The sequence below is a fragment of the Corvus moneduloides genome, chromosome 25 (assembly GCF_009650955.1).
Source record: "Corvus moneduloides isolate bCorMon1 chromosome 25, bCorMon1.pri, whole genome shotgun sequence".
NCBI classification, from domain to species: domain Eukaryota; kingdom Metazoa; phylum Chordata; class Aves; order Passeriformes; family Corvidae; genus Corvus; species Corvus moneduloides.
This window is the reverse complement of record NC_045500.1, coordinates 1,690,885-1,717,662: the sequence shown is the minus strand read 5'-3', so window position 1 is coordinate 1,717,662 and position 26,778 is coordinate 1,690,885. Positions and strand designations below refer to the sequence as shown.

Here is a 26,778-nt window from a genome sequence, read left to right as displayed (position 1 = left end):
ACACATGAGAGGTGGCTGACAGCTAAGACCACACAAACCCACTGCACCTGGCTGGCACTCAAACTGGCACTTGAAGCGCTTGGGAAACCTTGGACTGTTCCCTCTGGTACCTATTGATGGTGTCCTCAGCTGAGAGCCCATTTCTTCTTAATTTGTCTTCCTCTGAACATGGCGAAGGAAGAGGGGAATTTATTCTGACTAATTAAATTCATTAACCGCTGGTGTCCCCCACTCCACTGTCTCCGGGTGCTGCCGGTGCCACCGTGGCCGGGCACTCCCACTGCCACAGGATGGCTGAGCTGTTTGTGTTCACCGTCACCTTCCCCCCCTTCGGCATTTCCCAGCCCCCGCATCCGGCTATTGTACCCCCCCATCCGGGAGCCGGATCCAGCCCCGGTGCTGGCAGGGAGGAACCGGGATCTCGGGAGGAAACGGGAAGGCTGGCCAGGGCCAGCATGGCGGGCGGCTGGGAGACAGCACTGGGCCTGGGGCTCTGCCTCGCTGCCCTGCACCGCGGAGGTGAGTGCAGCCCACTTAACTGTGCCCCCTGCCCCACCCCAGATCTGAGATCATGCCCACTTGGGGCACCCATTGGCATCCCCCCACCTCCTTGTCACCCCACAGGCTGCCGCCTCCCCAGCGTGGCCACGGCACCCCAAACTCCAGCTGGTAAGGACGCCTGGCGGGTGGGTGATGCAGGTGGGGAGACCCCAGAAAATCCTGTTCCCCCCACCCACAATGTGCCCTCCCCACTGCAGTGCTGCGGGACAATTTCCGCCTGCAGCCAGGTGACTTGGTGACCACAGCGGGGCAAACATTGGAGCTGGATTGTGTCCCCCCCTTGGGGTACCCTGAACCCTACGTTACCTGGAAGAAGGACGGGGTGACCTTGGACTTGGTAGGTGAGAGGTACGTGGTCACCAAGGGGAAGTTGCAGGTGGCATCAGCGCAGCGGAGCGACTCCGGTCTCTACATCTGTGTGGCATCCAATGCGGCAGGCAAGAGGGAGAGCCGGGGTGCCCGTGTCTCCGTGCTGGGTAAGCCAAGGGTCTCCCCTGGGTGGTGGGCACGTCACACCCAGCCATGGTGCCATGTCCTTGATGTCCCTCTGCAGAGAAGCCAAGCATTGTGCGGCACCCGAGTGACGCCGTGGCAGTGGCTGGCAGCACCGTGGAGCTGGGTTGCAGCACCCGAGGTGACCCAGCGCCACAGGTGCAGTGGCACAAGGAGCGTGGTGACCTGCCCTGGGGCAGGTAGGTGGTGGCAGGGGGGAGGTGTCCCATCCCTGGCATGGGGATGAGGCTGATGGAGAGCTGGTGACCCACAGGCACGAGCTGGACCGGGAACACACTTTGCGCCTCTATGCCGTGACGTCCGCCGATGCCGGCACGTACGTGTGTACAGCACAGAGTCAGCTGGGCACCGCCGCCGCCACCACCTTCCTCCATGTGGAGGGTCAGTGGTGGGACCTCCGTGGCCTCCACTTTCACAGGCGTCTTGGGGTTCATGCAAGGGAATCCATCTAACGGGGTCCATCTAACGGGGTCATCCAAGGGGAGTCTGTCCATGGGGGTCCATCCAAGGGCATCCATCATCCATCAAAGGAAGGTCCATCCATTTAAGGGCATCCATCGAAGGTGGCACTTCCAAAGGTGGGTCCATCTAAACGCATCCATCCAACAGGATCCATCCAAGGGTTCAATCCAAGAAGGTATATGTAAGGGGATCCATCTAAGGAAATGCATTGAGGTGGGAGTCCTCTTGAAGGGGATTCATTCAAGAGCACCTACCTAAAGGGGATCCAGCCAACCTCGTTCCTCCAAGAGAATCCATTTAAGGGGGTCTGTGCAAGGTGGAAGTACATTAAAGGGGGATAGAACTAGAGGTATCCATCCAAAGGGTCCATCTAAGAGGGATATATCACAGGGGTGTATCATGGGGGCCCACCCCATGTCCCCAAGGGCAGCACATCCAAGGGGGCCCATCCAAGAGGGGTCCATACAAGAGATGTCCATCCAAGACAGGCCCATCAAAGGGTGTCTGTCCAAAAGGGTCCATTTGAGTGGATCCATCCAGGTAGACATCAGCATCTCCATGTACAGGTATCTGAGGTGGGTGTCTGGGCAGGTGTCAGGGGACCTTGGTGCCATTAGTCTTCTTCTGCCTCACAGACCAGCTGGCAACGGGCCAGCAGGAGACTGCACCACGGGACCTGCTGGCTGTGCGGCTGCACCTGGACAACGGCACTGCGCTGCCCACTGCTGCTGTCCAGCTCCGCTGGCAGGTCGGTGTGATGCTCAGCTGCCCCCAGGGGAGGGGTGGGATGGGACACTGCCCTATGTCCCACCTTAACTTGGAATCCTTCCCATCCCCTTCAGATGCTGCTGCCGGTGCCAGTGCCTGTGGGCTACACAGTGCTGTACCGCAGCCTATTCCCAGTCACCACCTCCTGGGTCCAACACGACGCAGGCAGGGAGCTCAGCACCATCATCCCTGCACTCCGCAGGGGCTACAAGTACGAGTTCAAGGTACGACCCTACACTGGAGGGACCCAGGGCTCAGACAGCAACAGCAGGCACCTCTGGATACCCGAGGAAGGTATGCTGTGTGTCCCCAGGGATGCCTGGGTGGAGGATGGGGGTCCCAGGAGTCTTAGCATCCCTGTCCCGGCAGTGCCTAGTGCAGCACCCCAGCACGTCACCATCAGCCAGGCTGAGACAGGGAACGGCACCGTGGTCGTGAGCTGGGAGCCACCTCCTCCTGAAGCCCACAATGGTGTCATCCGTGGCTACCAGGTTTGGGGCAATGGGGCAAGGGGGCAGGGCAGGGGTCTTCTGGCCAAAGAGGGTCCATCCAAGGGGATCCGTCTAAAAAGGGAGTCTGTCAAAGGTGGGAGTCTATCCAAGGGGGGAACCATCCAAGGAGTGTATCCAGGAGGGGTTTCAACATGGGAATTCATCCAAGAGGGCCAACCAAGGTGGAGGTCCATCCCAGGGCATCTGTCTATTGGCACCCAAGGGAGTTCATCCAAAGGAGTCCAGCCTAGGGGATTCATCCAAGGGAGTCCATCCAAAGGGGGATCCATCAATGGGGTCCATCCAAGGAGTATTCACCCAAGGAGGTCCATCCTAGGGGCATGCAAGGGAGCCCATCCAAAGGGGTCCTTCCAAGGGGAGTCCATCAAGGATATTCATCTAAAGGGACCCATCCAAGTGAGTCTATCCAAGGGGAATCCATCAACGGGAGTCTATCAAGGGATGTTCATCTGAAGGGGTCCATCCAAGGGGGTGCATCCAAGGGGGTCCATCCACAGGGGGTCCATTAAAGGGGGGCCATCAAGGCTAATCATCTAAGGGGACACATCCTCTTGGTGCCTGCCAGGTTTGGTCAATGGGTGAGGGCTGGCAGCGCCCCACCAACAGGACAGTGGACGGAGCCACCCGCCGCCTGGAAACCCTCCTCCCACACCCTGGGGCCGAATTCTGTGTCCAGGTGGCAGCTTTCAACAGCGCAGGGCTGGGGGTTCCCAGCAATGCCACGTGTGGTGTCCTGGGTAGGAGACGGAGAGCAAGGTGGGGTGCGGGTGGGGGTCAAGGTGGTGACATGAAGTGACATCGATAGGACCCTTGTAGGGCTGACAGCGGGGAGCAGCAGGGTGGTCCAGGCACTGCAGCAGCCTGCTGTCATCGCAGCCGCTGGTTCCATGCTCTGGTTGGCCTTACTCGCCCTCCTCCTCCTCGTCTGCCAGCGTCGTGCCAGCCAGGACGCCACAGCTCGCCACAGGTGAGAGGCCACGGGGTGGGAGACACAGCAGGTCCCTGGTGTGGTGGGAGTTGATGCACTGACAGCACCTCTTGCCCTGCAGGCTGGTGGCTGGTGACTCACCGTGGCTTGGTGGGCCCTGGAAACCCAGCTGTGCCCCCCGAAACCTCAGCAGCAGCAGCAGCCTTAGCAGCCGACTCCTGGGCAGTGATGGCAGGGACCCCCACCCCTCCAGTGAGCCCCGTGGGGACTGGGATGCCAACCCACTGCCATGGGACCCCCACCCCTCCAGTGAGCACTAGGGTTGGGAGCCCCACCTGGTGCCATAGAGCCCCCACTCTCTGCCATGGGACCCCCATCCATCCCATGTGATGCCCTTGGATCCCCAGCCAGTTCCATGGAACACTGACCTGCTGCAACAGGACCCCCAGCCCAGGCCTGGGACCCTCAGAGAGTGCTATGGGACCAGCAAAGTGTACCCGAGATCCCCACCCTATGCCTGGGACCCCCAGTGCTATGGGACCCCCACCATAGTTCCCCCCATTGCCTGTCTGCAGGCAGCAAGGACTTGAGGACACACAGACCCAAGAACAGAGGGGACAGGGGACACATGGCCCCATGGGTGCCCTGACCTCTCTTACTCTTCCAGCCCTCTCCTTGGAGCCGCCGAGCCTTGGTCCGCCCACGCCCCCCAACCGCAGCAGGCTCCGTGGGGAGCACCCACCGCCCCTCAGGGACACGGGGTGCTGCGGTGGGGGGCACCCCGGGGTGCATACCTCACCCAGTACCCCAAACCCAGCAGCTTGGGAGCGTGTGCGCAAGAGAGGTGGGTGTGGGGGGCGCGTGGGGGGACATGGAGGACACCAGGGTCATGACCCACGGCTCTGTGTCCGTCATTCCCCACACAGAGCTTCATCAAGTGCACAGCACCCCGGTGCTCACAGCTGGCCCCAGCCACATCCCTGTCACTGGAAGTGGAGGCGAGTGGGGGACAGATTTTGGTCTGGCAGCCAGGCGACCTCAGCAAAGGGGACATGAGGGTGACACGGTCACTGCCGTGATGGACAGCACAGACCCACAGCTACCAGTCTTCAGCTCTCCAAAACCACGTCGGGGCAGCACTTCACTGGCCTCTGGTGTAACCAGGTCACCGGTGACACCACCGAGGCCACCCCATGCCTGGCACCAGCCAGTGACACGGTGAGTCTGGGTGTCCCCATCCACACAGGTGCCCTGCAACCCAACCCTTTGCTGCAAAACCCAACATGTCCCTTGCACCTGCAGGTCCCCCGCCTCCATGTACCCCAGGGACACATCTCTGGTCACCAGGCATCCCAAGGACACGTCCTCAGTCACTGGGATCCCCAGGGACACATCTCCACTCATGCGATGCCCCAGGGACCCATCCCCAGTCACTGAGAACCCCAGGGATGTGTCACCGGCCACCAGGAACCCCAGGGACATGTCCTTGGTCACTGAGCACCCCAAGGACATGTTCCTGGCCAACAGGCATCCTAAAGATGTGTCCTCAGTCCCCAGGACCCCCAGGGACATGTCACCAGCCACCAGGCACCACAAGGACCCATCACCAGCAACCAAGCACCAGAGGGACACAGTCTTGGCCACCAGGCACCCTGAGGACACCTCCCTGGTCACTAGGTGCCCCAGAGACCCATTACCAGTGGCCAGGTGCCAGAAGGACATGTCACTGTCCACGAGGCACCCCAAGGACATGCCCTCAGCCAGCAGACACCCAAAGGACACGTCCCCAGGCACAAGGCTCCCCCAGGAGATGTCCCCAGGCACCAGGCATTGCAGGGACAAGTTCCTGGCCTCCAGGTATGCCAAGGACATGTCCCCAGCCAACAGGTACCCCAGGGAGCCATCACTGGTGACCATGCACCCAAGGCACTTGTTCCTGTGCACCAGGTACTCTGAAAACATGTCACCAGCCTTGAGGCATCCCAAGGACACATTGCCAGCCACTGGGCACCCCAGGGACACATCCCCAGTCACCAGGCACCCTGAGGAGATGTCACCAGTCTCCGAGCACTGCAGGGACAACTTCTTGGGCACCAGGTACTCTAAGGACATGTCTCAGGCCACCAGGAGCCCCAGGGATCCATCACTGGTGACCATGCACACAAGGGACATGTCTCTGTGCAGCAGGTACCCCGAAAACGTGTCACCAGCAGTAAGGCATCCCAAGGACACATCTCCAGCCACCAGGCATCCCAAGGACCCATCTCCAGCCACCAGACATCCCAAGGACACATCTCCAGCCACCAGACATCCCAAAGAGGTGTCCCCAGTCACTGGTCACCAGAAGGACATGTTCTTGGGCACCAGGTACCCCAAGGACATGTCCCCAGCCACCAGCCACACCAGGAACATGTCACTGGAGACCAGGCACCCAAGGGACATATTCCTGGCTACCAGGTACCCCAAGGACACATCCCCAACCACCGGGCGCCTCTCGCCAGCCTTCAGCGATGGAGTCCTCACACAACAGCAGGTGGCTGAGGTCCTGGAGATGGACCAGGACACTACCTGCTGCAGGTATTCCCCATCCTCCTGGCACACCCCTGTGATGGCAGCATCCCCTGGTGCCAGCGGTACCCCCACTGTGTTCCCCACAGACCCCCGGCACCAACCACACCACGGTCTTTCTCACCGCTGCACACCTACGGCTACATCTATGGGCCAACAGCCTCTGAGCTAGGTGAGGAGGAGGAGGAGGAAGAGGAGGAGGAAGAAGAGGATGAGGAGGAAGAGCGTACAGCAACGAGGGGCTCGCCAGGAGGGTCGCTGCTGAACGGCTGGGGGTCTGTCTCAGAGGACAACTTTGCCAGCGCCCGCTGCAGCTTGGTGAGCTCCTGTGACGGCTCCTTCCTCCTAGATGCCAGCTTTGCCCGGGCGCTGGCCGTGGCTGTCGATGGCCTCTGCTGCAGCCTTGAGGACACCGACGGGGATTACGGGGGTGAGTGAAGGGTCCCTAGACCCATTCTCTGACCCTGAGCATCATCAGCTCCCCGAGGAAGACAGCTCCATCATGACACCATGGCGATGCCACTATCCCCTTGCCTTCTTCCCTGCAGGTCCCTCACCACCAGCATCACCCTTGGAGCAGGTCTTCCCACCCAGAGTCCCCACCACCACCTGGGACTGGTGGAAAGTGCTGGAGGTCCCACAGAGAATCAGGACAGAGGCAGCCATGAACGGTAGCTCACAGAACGGTGCGTAGTGCCCCAATGCCAGGGTGGTGGCCACTGGGGGTGGTGAGGAGTGTCATCTGTTGCAGGGTGTTGGAAAACATTTCCTTTGCTTTCCAGGTGGCCAGGGGTCAGGGATTGGCAGCCCCTGGGCCAGGGAAGGTGGTGACCTGGGGACAGGAGGGACAGGAGCGTGGCAGTCCCCAGGGCGCAGGACGCAGCAAGGCCAGAGTCCCCTTGGCTCATCTAAAATCCAGCTTTATTAGGCAGTTCCCCAAACAGGGGCTCTTTACTAGGGTGGCACAAAGGTGGGTGGGTGTCCCTCCTTATTCAGCGTTCTTGTCCTTCCCAAGTGTCCTTCTTCTTCCACAGTGTCCCCATCCCTCCTCAGTGTCCCCACCCCCTCCCAAATTCCTCATTCGTCCCCAGCATCCTCATCCTCCCCAAGAGTCTGCATCCCCTCTAAGTGTCCTTGTCCTTCCTCAGTCTCGTCCTCCTTCCCCAGCATCCTCATCCCCACTAACTATCCTAGTCCAGCCCAGGCACTGTTGTCCACCCCAAGTGTCCTTGTCTTTCCCTGGGGTTGTTGACCCCCTGACCATCCCCATCCCTGCTGGTCATTCCCATTCCTTCCAACTGTCCTTGTGCTTTCTGATAGTTCATGTCCTTCCTCAGCATCCTTGTCCCACCTTGATCACCCCTGTCTCTCCCAAGTGTTCTCATCCTTCCCAAGCCACCTGAGTGGCCTTGTGCTCCCTCCGAGTCTCCTTGTCCCTCCTAATCATCCTCATTCCCAGGGTTCTCAGCCCTCCCGAGTGTCTTCTTCCTTCACCAGTTGTTTGTTCCCCATGCCAAGCGTCCTTGTCCTTCCCCACTGTCCTCATCCCCCTGCAACCATCCTCCTTGTCCCTTACTGCTGTCCTTGTCCCTCCCAAGCAATCTTGTTTTTCCCAAGTGTCCTCTTCCCCCCAGCAATCCTCAGCCCCTGGGAATCCTTGTCCTTCCTGTGTGTCCTCTTCCCTCCAGGCATCCTTGTCCCCCAGCCTTCCTTGTCCTTCACCAGCACCCTCATCCATCTGTCTTGTCCTTGTCCCCCCTAGCTGTCCCCATCCTTTTCAACCACCTCATCCCTCCCAGACATCCTTGTCCTTTCCCAGTATTCTTGTTCCTCCCAACCATCCTTGTCTCCAGGATCCTTGCCCCACTTAAGCATCCTCCTCACCCCTCCCCAGCGTCCTCAGCCCTCCTCAGCATTCTCATCTATCCCAACTGTTTCTGTCCCCAGGGTTCATGTCCTTCTCTGAGCATCTTCCTTGTACCTCCTGAGCATCCTTGCCCCTCCCCAGGGTCCTCATTCCTTGTGACTGCCCTTGCCCCACCCCAAGCATCCCTGTCCCCCCTCACGCCGATGCCCACTGGCCGCGAGCTCTGTGCAACCCATTTCCATAGAGCCACTCAGAAATTAAAGAACATCCCTCCACGTCCCCTGTGTTCCCATCCCCATGTTCCCAACTCTGTCTCCGACTCGCCCTCCCTTTTTATCGCTTCTCCTGCGGCGGGCAGGGAAACGGGGCCCCTGGGCGGCGGCAGTGGCCGGTCCCTTCGCCGCGGTCCCCCGGCGTCCGGCTGCGCCCCGAGCCGTGGCCGCGGGAGCTGCTGGAGCCGCGGGACGAGATGCTGCCCGTGGTGGAGCAGCTGCCAGACACCTGCCCGCGGGGCAGGCAGGAGGGTTTGCTGTAGGGGATGACCTCATCTGCAGGGGAAGGGACAAGGTTGGGGCTCGGCAGTGACACCCCCAGCCCTTTTGTCGCGCGATGGGTGGCTCTGGCTTACCGCCGCGGGGCGGGCGATGGGTGACCCTGCGCTCAGCCCCGCTTGGCTCCAGCTCCGGAGAGGGGCCGGGGGTCTCGCCTGGCGGCGGCAGCGGCGGCGGCGGCAGGTCTGCGGCAGAGGGAGAGGAGAGGGCTGAGCTCCCCTGAGCCTCCTGAACTCCCTATTTTTTCCTCCCACTCACCTCCCATCTGCTTTTCCCGGCGGTAGCGGCTGCATTTGGGCTTCAGGCGACTTTTGGAGATCACCCCGCGGGTTTTCCCTGGGTGGGGGATGGCAGCGTCAGCCCCCCCAATAACCAGTGAGGCTCCCACCCACCCAAACTGGCCCCTCAGGGCTCACCTGTGCCAGGAGGGCAGCGGGCTCGGGGTGGATGGCCCTCACTGGCATCCGGAGTCACCGAGGGACTGGGTGCCTGTGAGGGGGTGCTGACGCCATGGGGGGTTCTCCTGGCAAAGAGGGGGGTGGAGTGAAGCCAGGGTGGGGGGAGCGGGATGGGGGCTCAGCGGCCACCACAGTGCTGGCACAAGCCCTCTAGAGCTGTGCCAGAGCCAGGAGAAGCCATGTGCTACTGTCACAGCTGGATGGCACTGGTGTAGGTGGGCTGAAGCGTCACAGCTGGATAGAAGTGCCACAGCTGGATCACAGCCACACAGCTGGGCTGGCAAAGGGGAGCAGCAATGGCACAGCTAGGGTGGGGACCACGGCCTGGCAAGGTTGTGATAGCATGGCTGGCCTGCAATGGCACATCTGGAGCACAACTGGATAGAGGCTGCTCAGCTGGATTGCAGCCACACAGCTGGATTGCAGTGGCACAGCTGGATCACCACACATCTGGATTGCAAGCACACTGGCAGATTGCAGCTGCACAGCTAAACCATGACACAGCTAGGTCATGGCACAACTGAATTGCAACCATGCAGCTTGATTGCAGCTGCACAGCTGGGTCATAGCACAGCTGGATTGCAGCCAGACATCTAGACTGCAGCTGCACAGCTGGATGCAGTGACATGCCAGCATTGTGATGGCACAGGCAGATCATGGCAGAGCTGGGTCACAACAGCACAGCTGGATGATGGTGGCCCACCTGTCCGGTGATGATGCAGCTGTATTGCAACACCCCAGTCAGCCCACGGTGTCATGGATGTGTCATGACAGCACGGTCAGAGCACAGCTGGAGAGGAGGGGGGGATGGTGACACCATGGATGAATCACAAAGAGACACCTGGGCATCCAGACCCCAATGGTATGGCCAGACCATGGTGGCACAGCAGGACCGGGTCATGGTAATGTGGCTGGATTGTGATGGGACACCCAGACCATGGTGGGACATCCAGGCCCTGATCCAGAGTCCAGTGGCAAGGCCAGACTATGGTGGAACAGTGGAACTGGATCATGAATACATGACTGGGCATGACATCCAGACTTCAGTGGGACACCTGGGCCTCGGATGACACATCTGGACCTCAGTGACATGGCTGGACCATGAGAGCATGGCAGAGCCAAATAGTGACAAAATGGCTGGGTTGTGATGGAACATCTGGACCATGGTGGGGCATCTTGACCCCAACAGAACATCTGGACCCCAATGAGACACCTGGACCCTAACGACACTGTTGGACCATGATGGCATGGCAGAGCTGGGTAGTGACAACATGGCTGAATTGCGATGGAACACCCAGACCATGGTGGGACATCTGGACCTCGATGGGACATCTGGACCCCAATGGGACATCCAGACCCCAATGGCACGGCCATACCAAGCAAGGCCCATCTCCTACCGGGGCAGGAGGGAGTTATCGAAGTCGCGGAGGCGAGGGATGTCCTCCGTGGTGCGAGGTGACGGTGTCAGCGTGGCGGTGGAACGGCAGCCAGAGGAGATGGTGGGTGAGGATGCAGCAGTGGCACAGGGGATGTCCTCACCAGGGTACCACACCTCCATCCCCAGCCTGCAGGGTGGAAACCACAGGGTAGGTGCTGGGGGCAGCACACCCAGCCCCCAAGCCCCCACACTCACCCTCCGGCTGCCTCTTCATCCTCCTCTTCCTCCTCCTTCTCCTCCTCCTGGGTGCACTGGCTGAGCTCACTGGCTGAGGGTGGTGGGGGCAGCAGCTCTGTCCAGCTCACCACCGGCGGTTTCACTGCTTGCCCCAGCTTGGCTTTGGCCCCTGTGCCAAGGAGGGATGCTGGGGGGGCTGTGGGAAGGGCACCGCACCACGAGCACCCATGCGTGCCCCCACCCATCCGACCACCCTACCGTGCTCAGCCCGGCCACGGGGCACCTGGGGGGCTGCAGCATCCATGGGCTGAGAACCACCCCCAGGATAGGAGGTCCCATACTGTGAGAAGGGACGGGGGAAGGTGCAGAGCTCCTCACTGTCAACCTCGATGGTGCTGTAAACCGGCCCCTCAGCAGCCCCTGCTCCAAACTGCTCCGTCTGGGCGATGTAACGAGTGATGCCGGCATCTGCAGAGGGTGACCAGCATCATCAGGGTTGGTCGTGACCCCCTCAATCAGAGCCACCCAGCCCCATGCTGGCCCCTCACCATTGTAGTATCTCTCAGTGGTCCCCAAGCAACCGGCAGCACTGGCTGTGCCGCCACCACGCCACGCATCCACCAGCCACGGGTAACCACCGCCGGCAGCTGCCCTGCAAGGAGAGGGGGTGGAGGAATGCTGGTGGTCAGCCCTGAGGGTCCTGGGGAGGGCAGGGGATGCCAGGGGGGTTACCTGGGGCTGCTGCGCACTGGAGCCGGGAAGGCGACTGTGGAGAGAGATGGGGGTGAGGGCAGCGAGAGGCCATACTGAGACCCCGCAGCACCTATGGGCTTACCGGTGGGTGTGTAGGCAAAGGATGCTGTAAAGAGAGGGATGGTGGGTGGCTGATGGGTGATGGGTGAGGGGTGAGAGGTCCCAGGGGTAGCACCCCCCTGTACCGGTGAAGTGGCTGAGCTCCTTCTTCCTCCGGCGGCGGCTGTAGAGCCAAGCAGCAAAGGCAGCGAGAACGACCCAGCAAGCACCACCAACACCAGCGATGAAGGCTGGCTGCCTGGCTACCTCTGCTAAATGCTCAGCCAAGCTGCTCCCACCTGCTGGCCCCGCATCTTGCTCCACCAGGGGGGCTGCAAGTGACACGGGAAAGAGGGACACACCGGCGGGGTGCCAAGGAGCCATCCCCAGCACTGCAGTGGGTGACCCCATCATGCCCCACCCATGGGTGCAAGTTGTGACAATGAGGGTCTCACCAATGTGGATGGGAACAGGGGCGCTGCGGGCACCCACACCTGCACTGGTGGCAGCGGCAACTTCAGCACGGTAAGGGACCCCGGGGACAAGTCCCCGCAACTCTGTCGCCAGCACCGTCCCCTCCACGCTCTGGTTGATGTGGAAGCGGCTCTCATTGCCCAAGCACCAAATCTGGTGGGGAGCAGGAGGAGAAGATGGGGAACACCCATAAGGACACCATGACATGGTGGACAGAGTGGACCTGCCACATCCCTGCTGCTGTCCACCCTTACCCGGTAATCACGGATGACACCATTCTGCTCTGCCGGCGGTGGTGGCTGCCACGAGATGCGGACACTGGTACCATTCCCAGCCACGCTGACAGCTCGCGGTGGGGCGCTGGGGGCTGCCAGTGAAGGACACATGGGGTACCACCTCCAGGTTGTCCCCGGGGACCCACACTGTCCCCTCCATCCCTACACTCACCTGCTTCAGGGGTGCGCAGAGCACGCACAGCGCTGTCGGGACCATGGAGGTGATGAAAATAGGGTCGGACCTTGACCTCGTAGTCCTGGCCCCGGCGCAGCTCGGTGAGCAGGGCTCCCCGCTCCCCTGGGGCCCACACTGTCCGCGCCTCCTCCCAGTGCCCACCACGCCGCCGGTACAGCACCCGGTAGCCCTGAAGGAAGGGTGCTTGGCGCTCCACCTGAGGACCCGAGGGAAGGGTGGCATGGGGGGATGCTTGACACTGGGAGCCCTGTACCAGTAGCGAGGCTCAGCACTCACGGTCCAGGAGAGGTGGACAGTGCCCAGTGGCAGCACCACAGGTTCCTGCAGGTGCACAGCCACTTGCGCCAACTCCTGCTGCACCTGCTCAGGGTCCAGCCCTTGCTGCGTGGGGTTGGTGTCTGCTGGAAACATGAGAGGGTGGAGGATCCATGGATATCTCCACTGGTGTCACCAAGTGAAGAAGCCACATACCCATTGGGGGTCCACGGGAAACTCCATTGGCATCACTGGGCAAGGATGGACCCAAAGATTTTGGGTGCACGGGCACCTCCACTGGTGTCACCAAGTGGAGATGGGCCCAAGGGTGGGGGATTCATTGACACCTCCACCGATGTCACTGCTGGCTCTCACCTTGGGTGCGCACAGGCTCCGAGACGCCGCTGGGGTCACTGAGCCCGTAGGCATTGACTGCCCGCACCAAAAACAGGTAGACAGAGTCGGGGACGAGGCCGCTCACTGTGTGGGTCTCACTCTCCACATCGGCTGCCACTGTCTGCCATGGGCCACCCGCTGCCTGGCTGCCAGGGGACAGGGGTGACTCGTGACAGGGTAGTATCAGGCCACCACATCATCCCTGCACCCAGAGAAGAGGCTTGTGTGATACCTGAAAGCCTCCACTATGTAAGAGGTGACATAGGTGGCACCGCTGTCTTCGTTCCCTTTCCAGCTCAGGGTGACACTGCTTTTGGTAACATTGGTGACCACAGGGGCGGAGGGTGGCCCAGGGAGGAGACCGAGTGCAGGGGAAGGCAGGGAGAGGTCGGATTCATCACCTGCAGGGAGATGCATGGAGGTCTGGGGTGGCTTTGTTCCCAGTGCCACGGTGGCCCTGCTGCAATGACATTTCCATGACCCACCTTGTACCTCCAAGGAGCTGCCCCAGCGTGTCTCGCCCGCCGGGCTGGTGGCCACACACTCATAGAGCCCGGAGTCTCTCACCTGCAGGGGGAAGAGCTCCTGCCCCATCACCCTGAGCACCCATCACCTCGGCATCCACCACCCTGAGCACCCACCACGCTTTGTACCCACCCCCCTGAGCCCCAGCACTGCTTGTACCCACCTCCCTGAGCATCCACCTCCCTTTGCTGCCCCCCTCGCACCCACCGCCCCCTCCCTCCCTGCAGCACCCCCATGGGTGCCCCTGCCGGGGCCGGCTCACCCGGAGGCCGGTGATCTGCAGGGTGCCGTTCTCCAGCAGGCTGGCACGGGGCTGGACACCTACCAGGGCACTGCCATCCTTCAGCCACCCCACGCTGCCTGGGGGGTCTTGGGCCCCCACGCCGCAAGGCAGCCGCACTGTGGCCCCCACTGGCAGCACTGTCCGGTTAGCGGGAAGCAGGCTGATCACCGGTGGCTGGAGTCCAGTGGGTGCTACAGGGAGAAAAACGGGAATTGCCGGCTGGTGGGGTGGGTGTCACTCATACACTGAATATGCCAGTTCTTCACTGGCACTGGACTTACCCCCCGTCACCTCCAGGCCTGCCCTGGCCAGGACGCTGCCGGCCACGCTGATAGCCTGGCACAGGTAGTGGCCGGCATCACTGGGCTGGACGTTGACGATGGTCAAAGCACCACTGGGACTGACCCAAACACGGCTGGAAGGGATCGGGGGCTGGCCCGGGAACAGCAGGGTCTGAGAGGGAGTGGGATTAGTGGGGGGGATGAGGCAGGGGGCGGATGGGATGTGGGGGTTGAGATGGGGACAGGGTTAGAGGTGGAAATGGGAAAGAGATTGTGGATGGGGATGGGATGGGGATTGGGATGGGGATTAGGATGGGAATGGAATGGAATGGAATGGAATGGAATGGAATGGGGACAGGGATGGACTAGGGACTGTGATGGGATGGTGATGAGGACAGGTAGGGATGAGGATTGGTACTGGTGTGAGGTTGAGATGGGATGAGATTGGGATGGGGATGAGATGGGGATGGGGTAGAACTGGGATGGGGTTTGTGATGATAATGGGGATGAGATGGAACAGAAATGGTGATGGGATTGGGATGAGGATGGGGCTGTCACTGGGTGTGGGGTCAAGGATGAGGGAAGGAGACAGACCTGGCTCCCCTCCTTCTGCCAAAAGACAGCGGGTGGTGGGTTGCCCTTGCTCTGGCACTGGAAAGTCACGCTCTGGCCGGGGGTGACAGCCTGGTCGTGGGGCCCGGTGACAAGCTGGGGGGGCACTGCAGCAGTGTGGGGAGAGACAAGGGCTTGTCTGGGCACTCCACCAGCACCCAAGGGTGCTCCCCAGGGCCCCCCTTACCGTGCACAGTGAGGGTGCCCGACGCCTCCGACCTGCCCACGCTGTTATCAGCCAGGCAGGTGTAGGTGCCCTCATCCTCCACCTGCAGCCGGCTGATCCGCAGGGTGTTGTCTGGCAGCACCTCCCACCTGGGGGGAACCCAGCGAGGCTGTGGCACCAGCAGAGCGCTGGGGCACCAGGAGGGCGTAAGGTGCCATGGGGTTGGGATGTAGTGAGGATGTGGGATGTGATGGCTGCACAGGAAATCTGGGATGCAAGGAAAATGGGAGATGCAGCAGGGATGTGGAATGTGGTGGAGATGTGGAATGTGATGGGGATGTGGGATGCAACGGCGATGTGGGTTGCAGTGAGGATATGGGATGTGATTGGGATTTGGGATGCGATAAGAATTTGGGATGCAAAGAAGATGCAGGATGCAATGAGGATTTGAGTTGCAATGGGTATGTGGGATGTGATGGAGAAGTGGCAGGACAGGAATGTGGAATGCGATAGGGATGCAGGATGTGCAGAGGACAGAGGATGTGTCAGGGTTATGGGAAGCAATTCCTTGATGCCATGAGGATGGCAGGTGCTCCAAGCACACCAGGCTGACACACACTGATGCTGCTCGGCTGCACCACAGAACCCTGGCTGGCCTTGGTGCTCCTCAGCCACCCCCCTCGCCCCCTACTCACCTTCCCAGCGGCATTTCACCCTCCTCCTTGCGCCAGCGCACCGCCGGCTGCGGATCCCCCACCGCCTCGCAGGCGAACTCCGCCGTCCCCTCCACCAGCACCACCTGGTTGTGGGGCCTCTTGCCAAATGCTGGGCGCTCTGCAGGGTGGCCGTCAGTCCCACCAGGATAGCACCCACCTCCCTGACACCCCCAAAATTAAATCCCCACGCACCAAAGACGACCAGCTCGGCCGGCTCGCTGTCCCTCTCCCCTACCACGTTGGTGGCCACACAGACATAGACGCCAGCATCGCTCTTGTGAGTACTGGCCACCATCAGCTTCCCACCGCGGATCTGCAGGAAGTACAGCTCATCCCAGATCCTTATCACATCCTGCATCCCCATCATATCCCACATCCCCACTGTATCCCACATCCCCACTGCATCCTCCGCCCCATTGCATCCCATATCTCCATGACATCCCACACCCTCATTTCATCTCTCATCCCCCCTGCATTCTGCACCCCCATCACATCCTATATCCTCATTGCATCGCACATTCCCATTGCACCCACACTCTCATCACATCCCATGTTTCCATTGCATCCCAAATCTCCGATGCATCCCATATCCATACCCCATCCCCAACTCATCCTGTATCCATCACATCACACATCCAACTCTCTGCTACATCCCACATTCCCATCGCATCCCCATCACATTCCAGATCCTCACTGCACCCCACATCCTCACTGCACCCACAACCGCATCACACCCCACATCCCCATTACCTCCTGTATCCCTGTAATATTCCACATCTCCACTGCATCACCTCCACCCCAGTTCTGGCCCCCCACCCCTCACCGTCAGGTGCTCGTCCTTGTCGCTGACCCGGACCCCGTTCTTCTTCCAAGAGATGCTGGGCTCGGGATGGCCGCGGGGCGGGACACACTCCAGCACGGCCGGTTCTCCCGCCGCCACCACCACGTCCCCGGGGGGCTGTCGGAAATCGTCCCGCAGCACTGCGGGGACACAGCGGCCTCAGGCCCCCAGCCCTGCACCCCCGGGCTGTGGGGAGCATCATCTGCTTTGGCTTGAATTGGCTTTAACAGATTTTAATTTATCTTCATCTGTTTTACTTGATTTTCAAATATTTTCAAATCTTTTCATTTGTTCTCATTTATTTTCATGTGTTTCCAATTATATTTGCCTCTTTTAATTTTTTACCCATGTTTTCATTTATTTTCACTCCTTTTCAGTAATTTTCACTTATTTTCATTTATTTCCAATTGTTTTCATGTTCTTCGTTATTTTCATTTCTCTCACTCATTTGCACTTATTTTATTTCTCATTTATTTTCACTTACTTTCAATTATTTTCACTTTCATTATTTAATTTCTCCTTTTTCCATGGTTTAATTTCTTTCCTGTTATTTATATCCATTTTCACTTACTTCCTTACTCTTATTTTCATTCCTTTTTACTTATTTTCTTTTTACATTTGTTTTCACTTAGTTTCACTTATTTCCAATATTTCTCACTTCTCTGAATTTATTTTCATTTCTTTTCACTTACTTTATTTATTTCCAATTATTTCCCCTTATTTTAATTTTTTTTTCCCTCTTTTCCCTTGGCAGAACAACCCAGGAATGCGAAATCCCCTTGCCACTGAAGCAGGCTGGGCTCAGGGATGATACCAGAACCCCAAGTTCCGCCCCCAAACCCCGCCAGGACTCACCGGCCACCTCCAGGGAAGCATTCCGGCTGGTGGCCTCCCCCAGGTAATTCCTGGCCACACAGAAATAAACCCCCTCGTCGGGCTTTCCCCGCCTCCCGTGCAGGATTCGGAGGAAGAAGAGGGATCCCCCCGGGAGGAGGGTGCGGTGGGAGCGGGGATCCTCCCGGTCCGTCTCCACCCGCTCCCCGTCCTTGTACCACTCCACCACCGGCGCCGGGCGCCCCTCGGCCTTGCAGCTCAGCGTGGCCGGTTCCCCCTTGGACACCAGGACATCCGTGGGGTGCTCCACGATGCGGGGAGCCGTGTCCTCCAGCTGAGGGTGGGATCCTGCAGGAAAAATAGGAGGGGTAGGGACGGGGGGCTGGGGGGGCTGAGCATCCTTGGCTTGTGTGGGGCTTTCCTGGCTCCAGACCCGGCTTTGCTCGGAAGGCAGGAGGTGAGATGAAGCGTGGCCAGGTCCCAGCCCACTCTGCCCATGCCGGGGTGGGTGCTGGTGGGGAGGGAGCAGGATCGGGAGGGTGTCAGGCAAGGCCAGTGCGACACAGCAGCTTTGATCCCAGTAATGGCGTTTTCCACCCAGTTTCCAACTGGGCATCCCTGTGGAAATGGGGCTGCGGCTAAATTCTCCCCGGTTTTCCATCAGCTGCCAAGTGCTGATTTTCTGTAGCAGAGTTCTGGGCTGCTGAAAATGCTCAGTTTTAAGTTTTAAAAAGCCCCATATTGGGGTTGTGGGGCTGTTCCAGAAAAATCCCCTTGCTAGGACATGGGAATTAATGGATGGTCATTAATGCTGGCATAATTAATGCTCACTCACAGGTATCTGTGCACACATCCCCTTCCCCTGTTCCCCCACATCCTGGGGTGGGCTGTGGGCATAAGGGGGCTGCAATTTGGGGTGCCCATGGTGTTGCCATGGGGATGGGATGTGGCTGCCATGGGGATGGAAGCAATGCTGCAGGGCACTGGGTACCCCCGGGGGGCACAGCAGGGACCGAGGGAGCCGCAGCTGGGCCCGGTGACTAATTGGGACAAGCAGGGGGTCAGGGCAGGCCCCTTCCTGTGCCCGGCTGACTATGCAGAGGAAGGGGGTCCTATGGGGTTTGGGAACACCCCCTCCCCTCACCAGCCACCCAGGGCCAGCTGGAGGGGGATTTTCAGACTAAAAAAGAGGCGAGAAGCTGAAAACGGAGTCAAAATTCAGGCAGACACCCTCTCCCTCACCCCTCCTTCACCCCCACTCTGTCCCAGCTAGGGGTCATGGGGCTGGTTTGGGGACATGGGGAGGATTAGGGCACACGGAGCTGGTTGGAGAACACTGGGATGGTTTAGGAATGTAGAGATAGTTTGGGAACATGGAGCCAGTTCCAGTTTGTAGTCTGGGGATCGGCTTGGGGACACAGGACTGGTTTGGAGACATGGAGTCTCTCCTAGTTGTGTCTGGGAGTTGGTTTGGGCACACAGGGACAGTTTTGGGACATGGGGCTGGTCCTGGTTTGGAGACTGGGGATGTGTGGGGACATGAAGGCTGTTTAAGGACACTGGGTTGCCCCTGGTTTGGGGTCTGAGGATTGGTCTGGGGACATGGGGACAATTTGCAGATGCCATATCTGTCCCAGCTGTAAATGTAGGAACATGGGACAGTTTGGGAACAAGGGGTTGCTTGAGGTTCAGGATTTGGGAACACAGGACTGGATTGGGAACAGCGGGACAGTCCTGACTTGGAGACAGTGAGCTGGTCTCGGTTTGGGGTCGTGGAGACTATCTAGGGACACCACATCACTCCCTGGAGCTGGTCTGGGGACAGAGAGCTGGTCCCAGACTGGAGACGCAGGGCTGGTGTGGGAACACTGGGTCAGTTCCGGAGCTGGGACGTGGGGCAGGTCCCGGTTTGGGGACAAGGGGACACTGGCTGGGAGTCCAGTGTCGGTGCTGGTGGGGTCCCAGTTGGGGCTGGGGGGCTGCGGGCTACTTCCAGCATCCCGGCTGGAGCAGGAGCAGGAACGCCGGGACAGGGGGACAGAAAGACCGGGGACCACGTACCGTTACCGGGGGCCAGATCGGGCAGGTGGAGCGCGGCGATGGAGCGGTTGATGCCGAGCAGGAGCGAGGAGGAGTTGGAGCCGTCGGCTCCCAGCGAGTCGGCGAACAGGTTCATCTGCAGCAGCGTCTTCAGCAGGTACCGCAGCATCCTGCTCGGCTCTGCTCGGCTTGGCTGAGATCGGCTTGGCTCGGCTCGGCTCTGCACGACACGGCTAAGACTGGCTCGGCTAAGACTGGCTCAGCTCAGCCCGGCTCAGCCCGATCCGGCTCAGCCCGGTTCGGCTCAGCTCAGTTCGGCTCTGCTCGGCTGGGCTCGGCTCAGTTCAGCTCAGTCCGGCTCAGCCCGATCCGGCTCAGCCCGGTTCGGCTCAGCTCAGTTCGGCTCTGCTCGGCTGGGCTCGGCTCAGTTCAGCTCAGTCCGGCTCGGTTCAGCCCAGTCCGGCTCGGTTCAGCCCAGTCCGACTCAGTCCGGCCCGACGCGGCTCAGTGCAGCGCGGCTCAGCCCAGCCCGACTCAGTCCGGCTCAGCTCACCACGGCTCGGCTCAGCCTGCGGCACCGCCCCCCGGGTGGGGGACGGGCCAGGGCGGCGCTGGGGCGGGATAATGGGGGTGTCCCTGTGTTCCCTCCCCGTCCCTGCGGAGCGGGATGGGGACGAAGGCGGGGGGTGTCCCGTATGGGGTGAGGGCTTCATGGTGGAGGGGAACTGTGGTGACTTTTGAGGAGGCAGAGGAAAACGGGGCTCCGAGGGCTGGAGGGAGGAGAAGGAAGAGACAGAGCAGCTCCCTGGCTTCACCCCAAATTAAGTGACACCACATGGGGCTGCTGTTAACCCCCACCCGGGACCCCCCCCTCAGTGAACCCTGAAAGGCAGCGTCACCCCGCACGAGTGGGTAACACACCCCAAAACACACCGGGGGTGTGCTGGTCGGGGCACGGACACTTTGGGGGTGCTGGGACCACCAGTGGCCTTGAATATGTGGGGGGCGGGGGGGGGGGAACACGAAGGAATCAGCACATGGCGCCATTGAATCCGTAAGTAGCAACTGGCCACTTAATTAATGTGTTGGGGCTGATGTGGAAAGCAATGAGCCTCCTCCAGCGAGCCCCCTTGGAGCGGGGGCGGGTCACGTCTGGGGGAATTCGTTAGAGAGGTTCATTATGGGGGGGCTGTAGGGGGGAGTCGTTAAGGGATTTTGTTACGGTGGCACTTGGAATAGGGTGAAAGTGGGGAAAAGGGGGAAGTCGGGAGTGTGGGGAACCTGGAGGGGGCTCAGGGAAAAAGAGGAGGTGGGGAGGAGAAGGGGCAGTGGGGGGGGACCAGGATGCGTCTGGGTATGCACATCTGGGATATTGGGAGGGAGAAGGGGCCTCACATCTGCACGCACAGCAGCAGATGAAATGTGCCCACACGTTTGCACATCTGGGTCCCCACGGGGGTTCACATCTGGAGGATTCTTGGGGCACAGCTGGTGAGGGGGGCGGCTTTTCCACATACATCTGGGGCACCAAGGATCTCCAGGATGTTCACATCCGGGAGGGCTGGGCAGTCTGGGGGATGCAGCTGCATTCACACCAACAGCTGGAGAGGTCCCTGATGTCACAACTGGGCACATGGCTGAAGGCACAGAAATGCTCCAGCACATCTGGCGAGCCAGGTGGTTTCCATTTGTGCACATCTGGAAGCACAAGGTGAGCACACATCTGGAGAGCTTGCCCAGGCTGGCTTTTTCACACCCAGAGCTGTGCTGAGGCTGCACACAGGTGCACATCTGGACCACTCAGCCTCACCAGCTTCCTCTGGGCTCTCCATATCCCACCGAATCTGCCAGGTGTCCAGTGGGCAATGCATTATTCATTTGTCCCTTGGAGCCGGGAGTGGAGAAAGTAAATAAATATTAATTTAGCAGGAGCACAAAGCTTTTCCGCTTCTCCTGCTGGCAGTGCGGCAGCACAGGGATTTCTCAGTAGGATTAAAAAAAAAAAAATTATCCATGGAATAACAGGTTTATCCAACTATTACCCGAATAATTCTCTGGGACAGGAATTGATGGCAATGCTGGGATCTTTAAAGCTGCTACGTTTCCCCTCCTACTCCTTTTGGGTGCCTCTGAAAAGCTGACCTGAGGAATGGGACATCTCCGACATGGAACTACAGGATGGAAAAGGATGTTAATCCCCAGAAAGCCTTTGGGCCTCTTTTTATGGAGTTCTTGGAAAATGGGAGACTTTTAAGTGGGAATCCTGGAGGTTTTGGGAGCTTCAGGGATTAAAGTACCTCTGTATTAATCCCACTACGAGGCCTGAGGCTGCAGCGATGGGCTCCCGAGGGTGACACACACGCATCCAACACCTCCTCTGAGAGAGCTTGTGATGGGGAATGGAGACAAAGGAGCCGCCTCATCCCGATGGATAATCCCCCTCAGATTCATCCCCGTTAATCAGCTGGGCAAACAGCGAGTGCGGGGGCATCGCCTCCTCGTTAGCAGATTTATTCTCACTGCCGCGGCATTTAATTGCTGCTTGATTTGGCGATTAGCGGCTGTTTGCCCAGGCTTTGCCCAAATCACCCCCCTCAAAGTTTTTAGGTGGGGGGAGGCTTCCTCCCTACTTTGTTATCCTCATTATTCTGCCTTGTTTTTGGTGCTTCCTTATTCCTCCTGGTTTTTCCCAGCCCTCGTTGGGCGGCATCGCGTGGAGAAACTGAGGCACGAAGTTTGGCCATAATGAGGAGCGACAAGATATTTGTCCGGGCAAATGAGCGGCTGGGTCCCCCCACCCCAAGCCAGGCGCTTGGCCGGAAAATGCAGCTTTTTGAATATTTATAGAGGTTGTGGCAGCACTTGGGGTGGGGAGGAGGGAAAGGGGAGCACAGGGGCTGCTGGGGGGGTGGGGAAGAGCAATGGTGAAGACTGAGGGTTGTGGGGATGGAGGGGATGGAGCTGGAATCGTTTAGGGATGACACTGGGATGGTGTAGGGAATGATATTGGTATGGTGTCGGTGATGACACTGGGATGCGTTAAGAGATGCCATTGGGATGCTGTCGGGAGTGATTCTGGGATACTGTAGGGGATGATGGGGGCGTGCATGAGAAGACAGTGCTTTGATGCTTTAAGGAATGATGCTGGGATGTTTTAGGAGAACTTAGTAGATGTTCTAGGGGATGAAAGTAGGATCTTTTGGGAGATGATGATGGATACTTCAGGGAGTGACAAGACTGGGATTCTTTGAGGAATAACAGTGTGATGCTTTAAGGAAGGATGCTGAGATGTTTTAGGGGAGCATATGGGAATGACACTGGGATAATGTGGGGAATGGCACTGGGATGGTGCAGGGGATGACACTGGGATGGTGCAGGGGATGACACTGGGATGGTGTAGGGAATGATGCTGGGATGGTGTAGGGAATAATGCTGGGATGCTGTAGGGGATGGTGCCAGGATGCACTCAGGGATAATGCTGTTTAAGGGGAGTGCACTGGGATGCTGTAGGGGATGATGCTGACATGCCCTAAGGAATGACACAGGGATTTTTTCTGAGAACATACTGGGTGGTGGGATGAATTAAGGAGAGATACTGGCACATTTTAGGGGACCTTATAGGGACTTTAGAGTGTGATGCTGGGACGCTGTAGGGGAGCAAACTAGCATGCTTTAGAAAATGTCACTGGGATGCTTTAGAGGATGAGTCTGGGATGCCAGGATGTATTAGGGGATGATAGTAAGACCCTGTATTGTAGTACACTGGAATGCTGCAAGGAATAATGTTGGAATGCTGTAGGGGATGGTGCTGGGATGCTTTAGGGGAATGATCCTGGGAAGCTTTAGGGAAGCACACTGGAATGCTTTAGAGGATGACAGTGAGAGGCTTTAGGGGACAATGCCAGGGTGTGCGAAGGAATAACCTTGGGGTGTTTCAGAGGAATATGCTGGCATGATCTAGGAATGACACTGGGATGCTGTAGGGGTTGATGCCAGGATACTTTAGGGGATGGTGCCAGAATTTTTTAGGGGATGATGCTGGGATGCTTTAGGAGAGCTTAGTGAGATGCTTTAGGGGATGACTCTGAGAAGATTTAGGGGAGTGCACTGAACTGCTTTAGGGGATGATGCCAGGGTGTGCTAAAAGACAAAGCTGGGATATTCCAGGAAAGCACGCTGGCATGCTTTGTGGGATGCTGCTGGGATGCTTTCAGTGAGCAGATTGAGATGCTTTAGGGGATGACCCGTGGAGCCTCTGCGGAACAGTGTGGGGATGCCTCAGAGGACGGGTGTCAGGCTGTCTGTCCTCCACACCTGGCAGGCGCAGGAGGCGGTGGGTCGAGATCTCCTCGCGGGCATCCCAGCCCGCCTCATTACCAGCATCTTTGGAAAGCCGGAGCCCATGTGTTCTCGAGACGAGCGGCTTGGGGTATATTAACATCCCATTTCCACCTCTTTAATATAGAGTTTGTCGAGATCATTTATCAGCCGAGCCTCCCTTCAGGGCCAGGGGAAGCCGGGCAGAGCTCGGCAGCTGGGTCATGGCGAGAGGCGAGGGATGCTCGTCCCCGAAGGAAGCCGACGCCGGGTTTAACAGGTAGTGGCTCATGTGCGAATCACTAGTTTGGGACCGCCACATCATTGGGAAAGGCTTTATCAAAGCTGCGCTTAATTGGGTGGAAGGCTTGTTTGCATGGCCGCTAATGGGGGATCAGAGGGCCGGGGACCCAGCGCTGACGGCCTCACAAAGGCAAGCAATTACTTGCTTGTCTGCATTATGTATTAACCCATCTGGGGTCGGGATATTGGCTGTGAAAGGGAGACAAAGAGGGAGGCGTGCCGGTTGCCTCAGCGCCGAATTAGCCCGCCTGGGTCCCCTTTGTGCAGCGGGCAGGGCGGCTGGATCGGGATGCAGGCGCTCAGGATGCTGATGGGCACCGGCGCGGGACAGCAGGGCTCTGCCTCGCTCGGCATCCCCGCGTCCTTCCGAATATTGCATCGAGCGTCTTTTCTCTCCTTTCATCAGTTTCCTGCCTGCGGCCACATCTCGGGATAATTACATCTTTCGCTTTAATTAGCCACCGTCGCCACTAATAAGTTTATACTTCTTTTCAGCAGCGTATTTTGGCGGCAGGAGGTTAATTACAAGCAGGTCAGTAAATTGCAGAACACACTGCTCTGGGTCTAATGACTTGTCCGCTCGGCTTTTTGGCGGACTTTTAATTATGTCGGTTGAATTGGAAGGTTGACTGGAACGAGACGGTGGGGGAGTGATGGGGACCAGGGGGGTGTTTCCCCGCTGCCTCCCCAAGCTGCTTGTCCTGCCGCCCTCACACCCGCAGAAGCTGAGAACGGCCACAACTCATTGCATGGGTGAGCCCTGACTGAGAACGGCCACAACTCATGTCGCGGGTGACCCCTGGCTGAGAACACCCATAACTCATTGCACAGGTGAGTCTTGGCTGAAAAACAGACACAATTCGTCGCACGGACAAGCCTTGTCTGAGAACGGCCACAAGCCGCTGCGCAGGTGAGTCTCAGTTGCGAACGGCCACAACTCATTGCGTGGGTGATCCCTGGCTGAGGACACGCACAGCTCATTTCACAGGTGAGCCGCCACAACTCATTGCACGGCGCGATCTTGACTGAGAACTGCCACAACTCGCGGCAGGGATGAGCCGTGGCTGAGCAGAGTCCCAGCTCATGGCAGGGATGGACTGAGCCGGGCTGAGCGCGGGCCCTGCTCCTTCCAGGAGTGACTGCGGAGCTGATGCGGGTGACACGGGCTGGGGGGGCCCCATGATGTCCCCCCGCCCCCATGTCATTAGCGAGCGGGCAAATGGCGCTGCCGGGACTCGGAGCTGCATCGCAATCAGCTGCTCTCGGCCGTAATGAGTGTTCAGGCCCTAATTAACTGCCACCCTCATTTGCATCAGGCCCGCCTCCCCCCCGCCCTTCCTCCCCGGGCCTCTAATTGTGGTCTGGCCAGCTCTGGGGGGCTTGGGGATGGGGGTCTGCAGCCGCGGGGACACTGGCAGCCGGTGTGGCAATATGAGGACACGCCAGCAGTGGGGACGCCCCTCTGGAGACCCCGTCCCCAAGGACAAATGGAATGGCCGGCGGTGGGTGCAGTCCTCTGGGGACACGGAGCAGGGCTGTCTGTGGAGACATCCCTTTGTGGACGCAGCCACAGGAGTGGCAGTGGGGACACATCGGTGGGGGCACTCCTTTGAGGACACTCCAGGGAAAGTGGGTACATACCTTTGGGGACATGGTGGCAGCAGAGACCCCCTTGGGGTCACACCAGCAGTGGGGACTTCTGTTTTGGGACGTGGTGGTGGCAGACACATCCTTCTGGGACGTGATGCAGGGCTGACATTGGGAACATCCCTTTGGGAACATCCCTCTGGGAACACACCAGCCGGGGGTATGTCCGTTTGAGGGCACAGTGGTGGAAGGAAGCCCCTTGGGGATGTGGTGGCACCAGGGACATCCCTCTGGGGTCATGCCAGGGGCAGATGCACCCCTCTGGGGACATCCCTTTGGGGGCACGCTGGCTCGTCACACCCTCGGGGATGTGGTGGCAGCAGGAACATCCCTTTGGGGACACATCAGCGGTGGGGACATCCCTTTGAGGACACAGTCCCGTGTGAACGCTCCCTGGGGACAGCAGCCGGTGACAAAGAGCCCGCCGGCCCCGCGCCCCCCGCGCGGTCGGGGTGGGGGATGGAGTGCGGGGCTAGCGCTCCCCCCCTACATCCGCAGCCTCGCGCCGCCGCTAGCCCCTAATCCCGCTAATTAGAGGGGTATAATTACACTCCTGATCTCTTCGCGCTGTGCTGCGGGCAGGGACGGCAGGGGCAGGGACAGACAGAGGCAGGGGGATGTCCCCTTCCATCCTTCCCCCCTCCCTCCCCCATTTGTTTAACCAACACGGCCCTAATTAAAGCGTTTAATTAACCAACCCGGCCGGGGGTCCCATAGGACCTCTCTAACCACCCCCCTTGGATGGGGGGGGGGGGGGCTTTTGAGGGGGTCTGGAGAGGCGGAATCTCCCCGCTGCTCGTTAGTCTTGGCTTAACGAAGAGTTGGGGCGCAGCTGGGGTGTCCCCCCCACCTCCCGCGAGCTGCGCCCTGGCTCATCAATCACGATCACCGTTAATTGGGGTCCCGGGGTTTCGGAGACACCAGGGCCGGGACAGGAAGCGGTGGGAAAAGAGGGGTCCCTGTCCCCCCGAACTCAGCCTCAGTCCCTGGGGGATGCTCAATAAGGACGTTCGGGAGTGCTC

At 59.3% G+C, this 26,778-nt stretch overlaps 2 protein-coding genes across 12 annotated transcripts; one reads left to right on the top strand and one right to left on the bottom strand.

Moving 5' to 3' along the window:
* The first annotated feature begins 286 nt into the window (after nt 1-286).
* On the top strand, nt 287-8,456 carry ROBO4 (roundabout guidance receptor 4). 7 transcript variants are annotated; one of them, XM_032133633.1, is made up of 20 exons: nt 287-519; nt 625-669; nt 759-1,037; nt 1,115-1,253; nt 1,328-1,455; nt 2,172-2,284; nt 2,379-2,598; nt 2,674-2,795; nt 3,382-3,553; nt 3,633-3,783; nt 3,866-3,996; nt 4,412-4,588; nt 4,671-4,962; nt 5,047-5,601; nt 5,692-5,841; nt 5,932-6,111; nt 6,181-6,321; nt 6,402-6,742; nt 6,861-6,998; nt 7,095-8,456. In XM_032133633.1, the coding sequence occupies exons 1-20, from the start codon at nt 291-293 to the stop codon at nt 7,238-7,240; spliced, it is 3,849 nt and encodes a 1,282-aa protein (XP_031989524.1). In that variant the 5' UTR covers nt 287-290; the 3' UTR covers nt 7,241-8,456. The 7 variants fall into 7 exon arrangements, with proteins under 7 accessions (XP_031989524.1, XP_031989523.1, XP_031989522.1 ...); XM_032133632.1 differs by having other exon boundaries at nt 5,671-5,841; nt 5,929-6,111; XM_032133631.1 differs by having other exon boundaries at nt 3,866-4,053; nt 5,929-6,111.
* ROBO3 (roundabout guidance receptor 3) lies at nt 7,217-19,850 on the bottom strand. Of its 5 annotated transcripts, none has more exons than XM_032133623.1 (26): nt 19,511-19,850; nt 17,471-17,797; nt 16,598-16,755; nt 15,967-16,087; nt 15,754-15,892; nt 15,080-15,207; nt 14,875-14,999; nt 14,281-14,452; nt 13,979-14,190; nt 13,677-13,758; nt 13,424-13,592; nt 13,171-13,337; nt 12,817-12,941; nt 12,517-12,736; nt 12,324-12,436; nt 11,742-12,222; nt 11,639-11,662; nt 11,536-11,569; nt 11,352-11,455; nt 11,062-11,271; nt 10,822-10,972; nt 10,586-10,753; nt 9,147-9,253; nt 8,989-9,066; nt 8,808-8,915; nt 7,217-8,727 (listed from the first exon to the last, which is right to left on the bottom strand). In XM_032133623.1, the coding sequence occupies exons 1-26, from the start codon at nt 19,656-19,658 to the stop codon at nt 8,513-8,515; spliced, it is 4,086 nt and encodes a 1,361-aa protein (XP_031989514.1). In that variant the 5' UTR covers nt 19,659-19,850; the 3' UTR covers nt 7,217-8,512. The 5 variants fall into 5 exon arrangements, with proteins under 5 accessions (XP_031989514.1, XP_031989515.1, XP_031989516.1 ...); XM_032133624.1 differs by having other exon boundaries at nt 11,536-11,662; nt 11,742-11,927; nt 12,051-12,222; XM_032133625.1 differs by having other exon boundaries at nt 11,536-11,662; nt 11,742-11,927; nt 12,051-12,222; nt 12,817-12,938.
* Between the last annotated feature and the right edge of the window lie 6,928 nt (nt 19,851-26,778).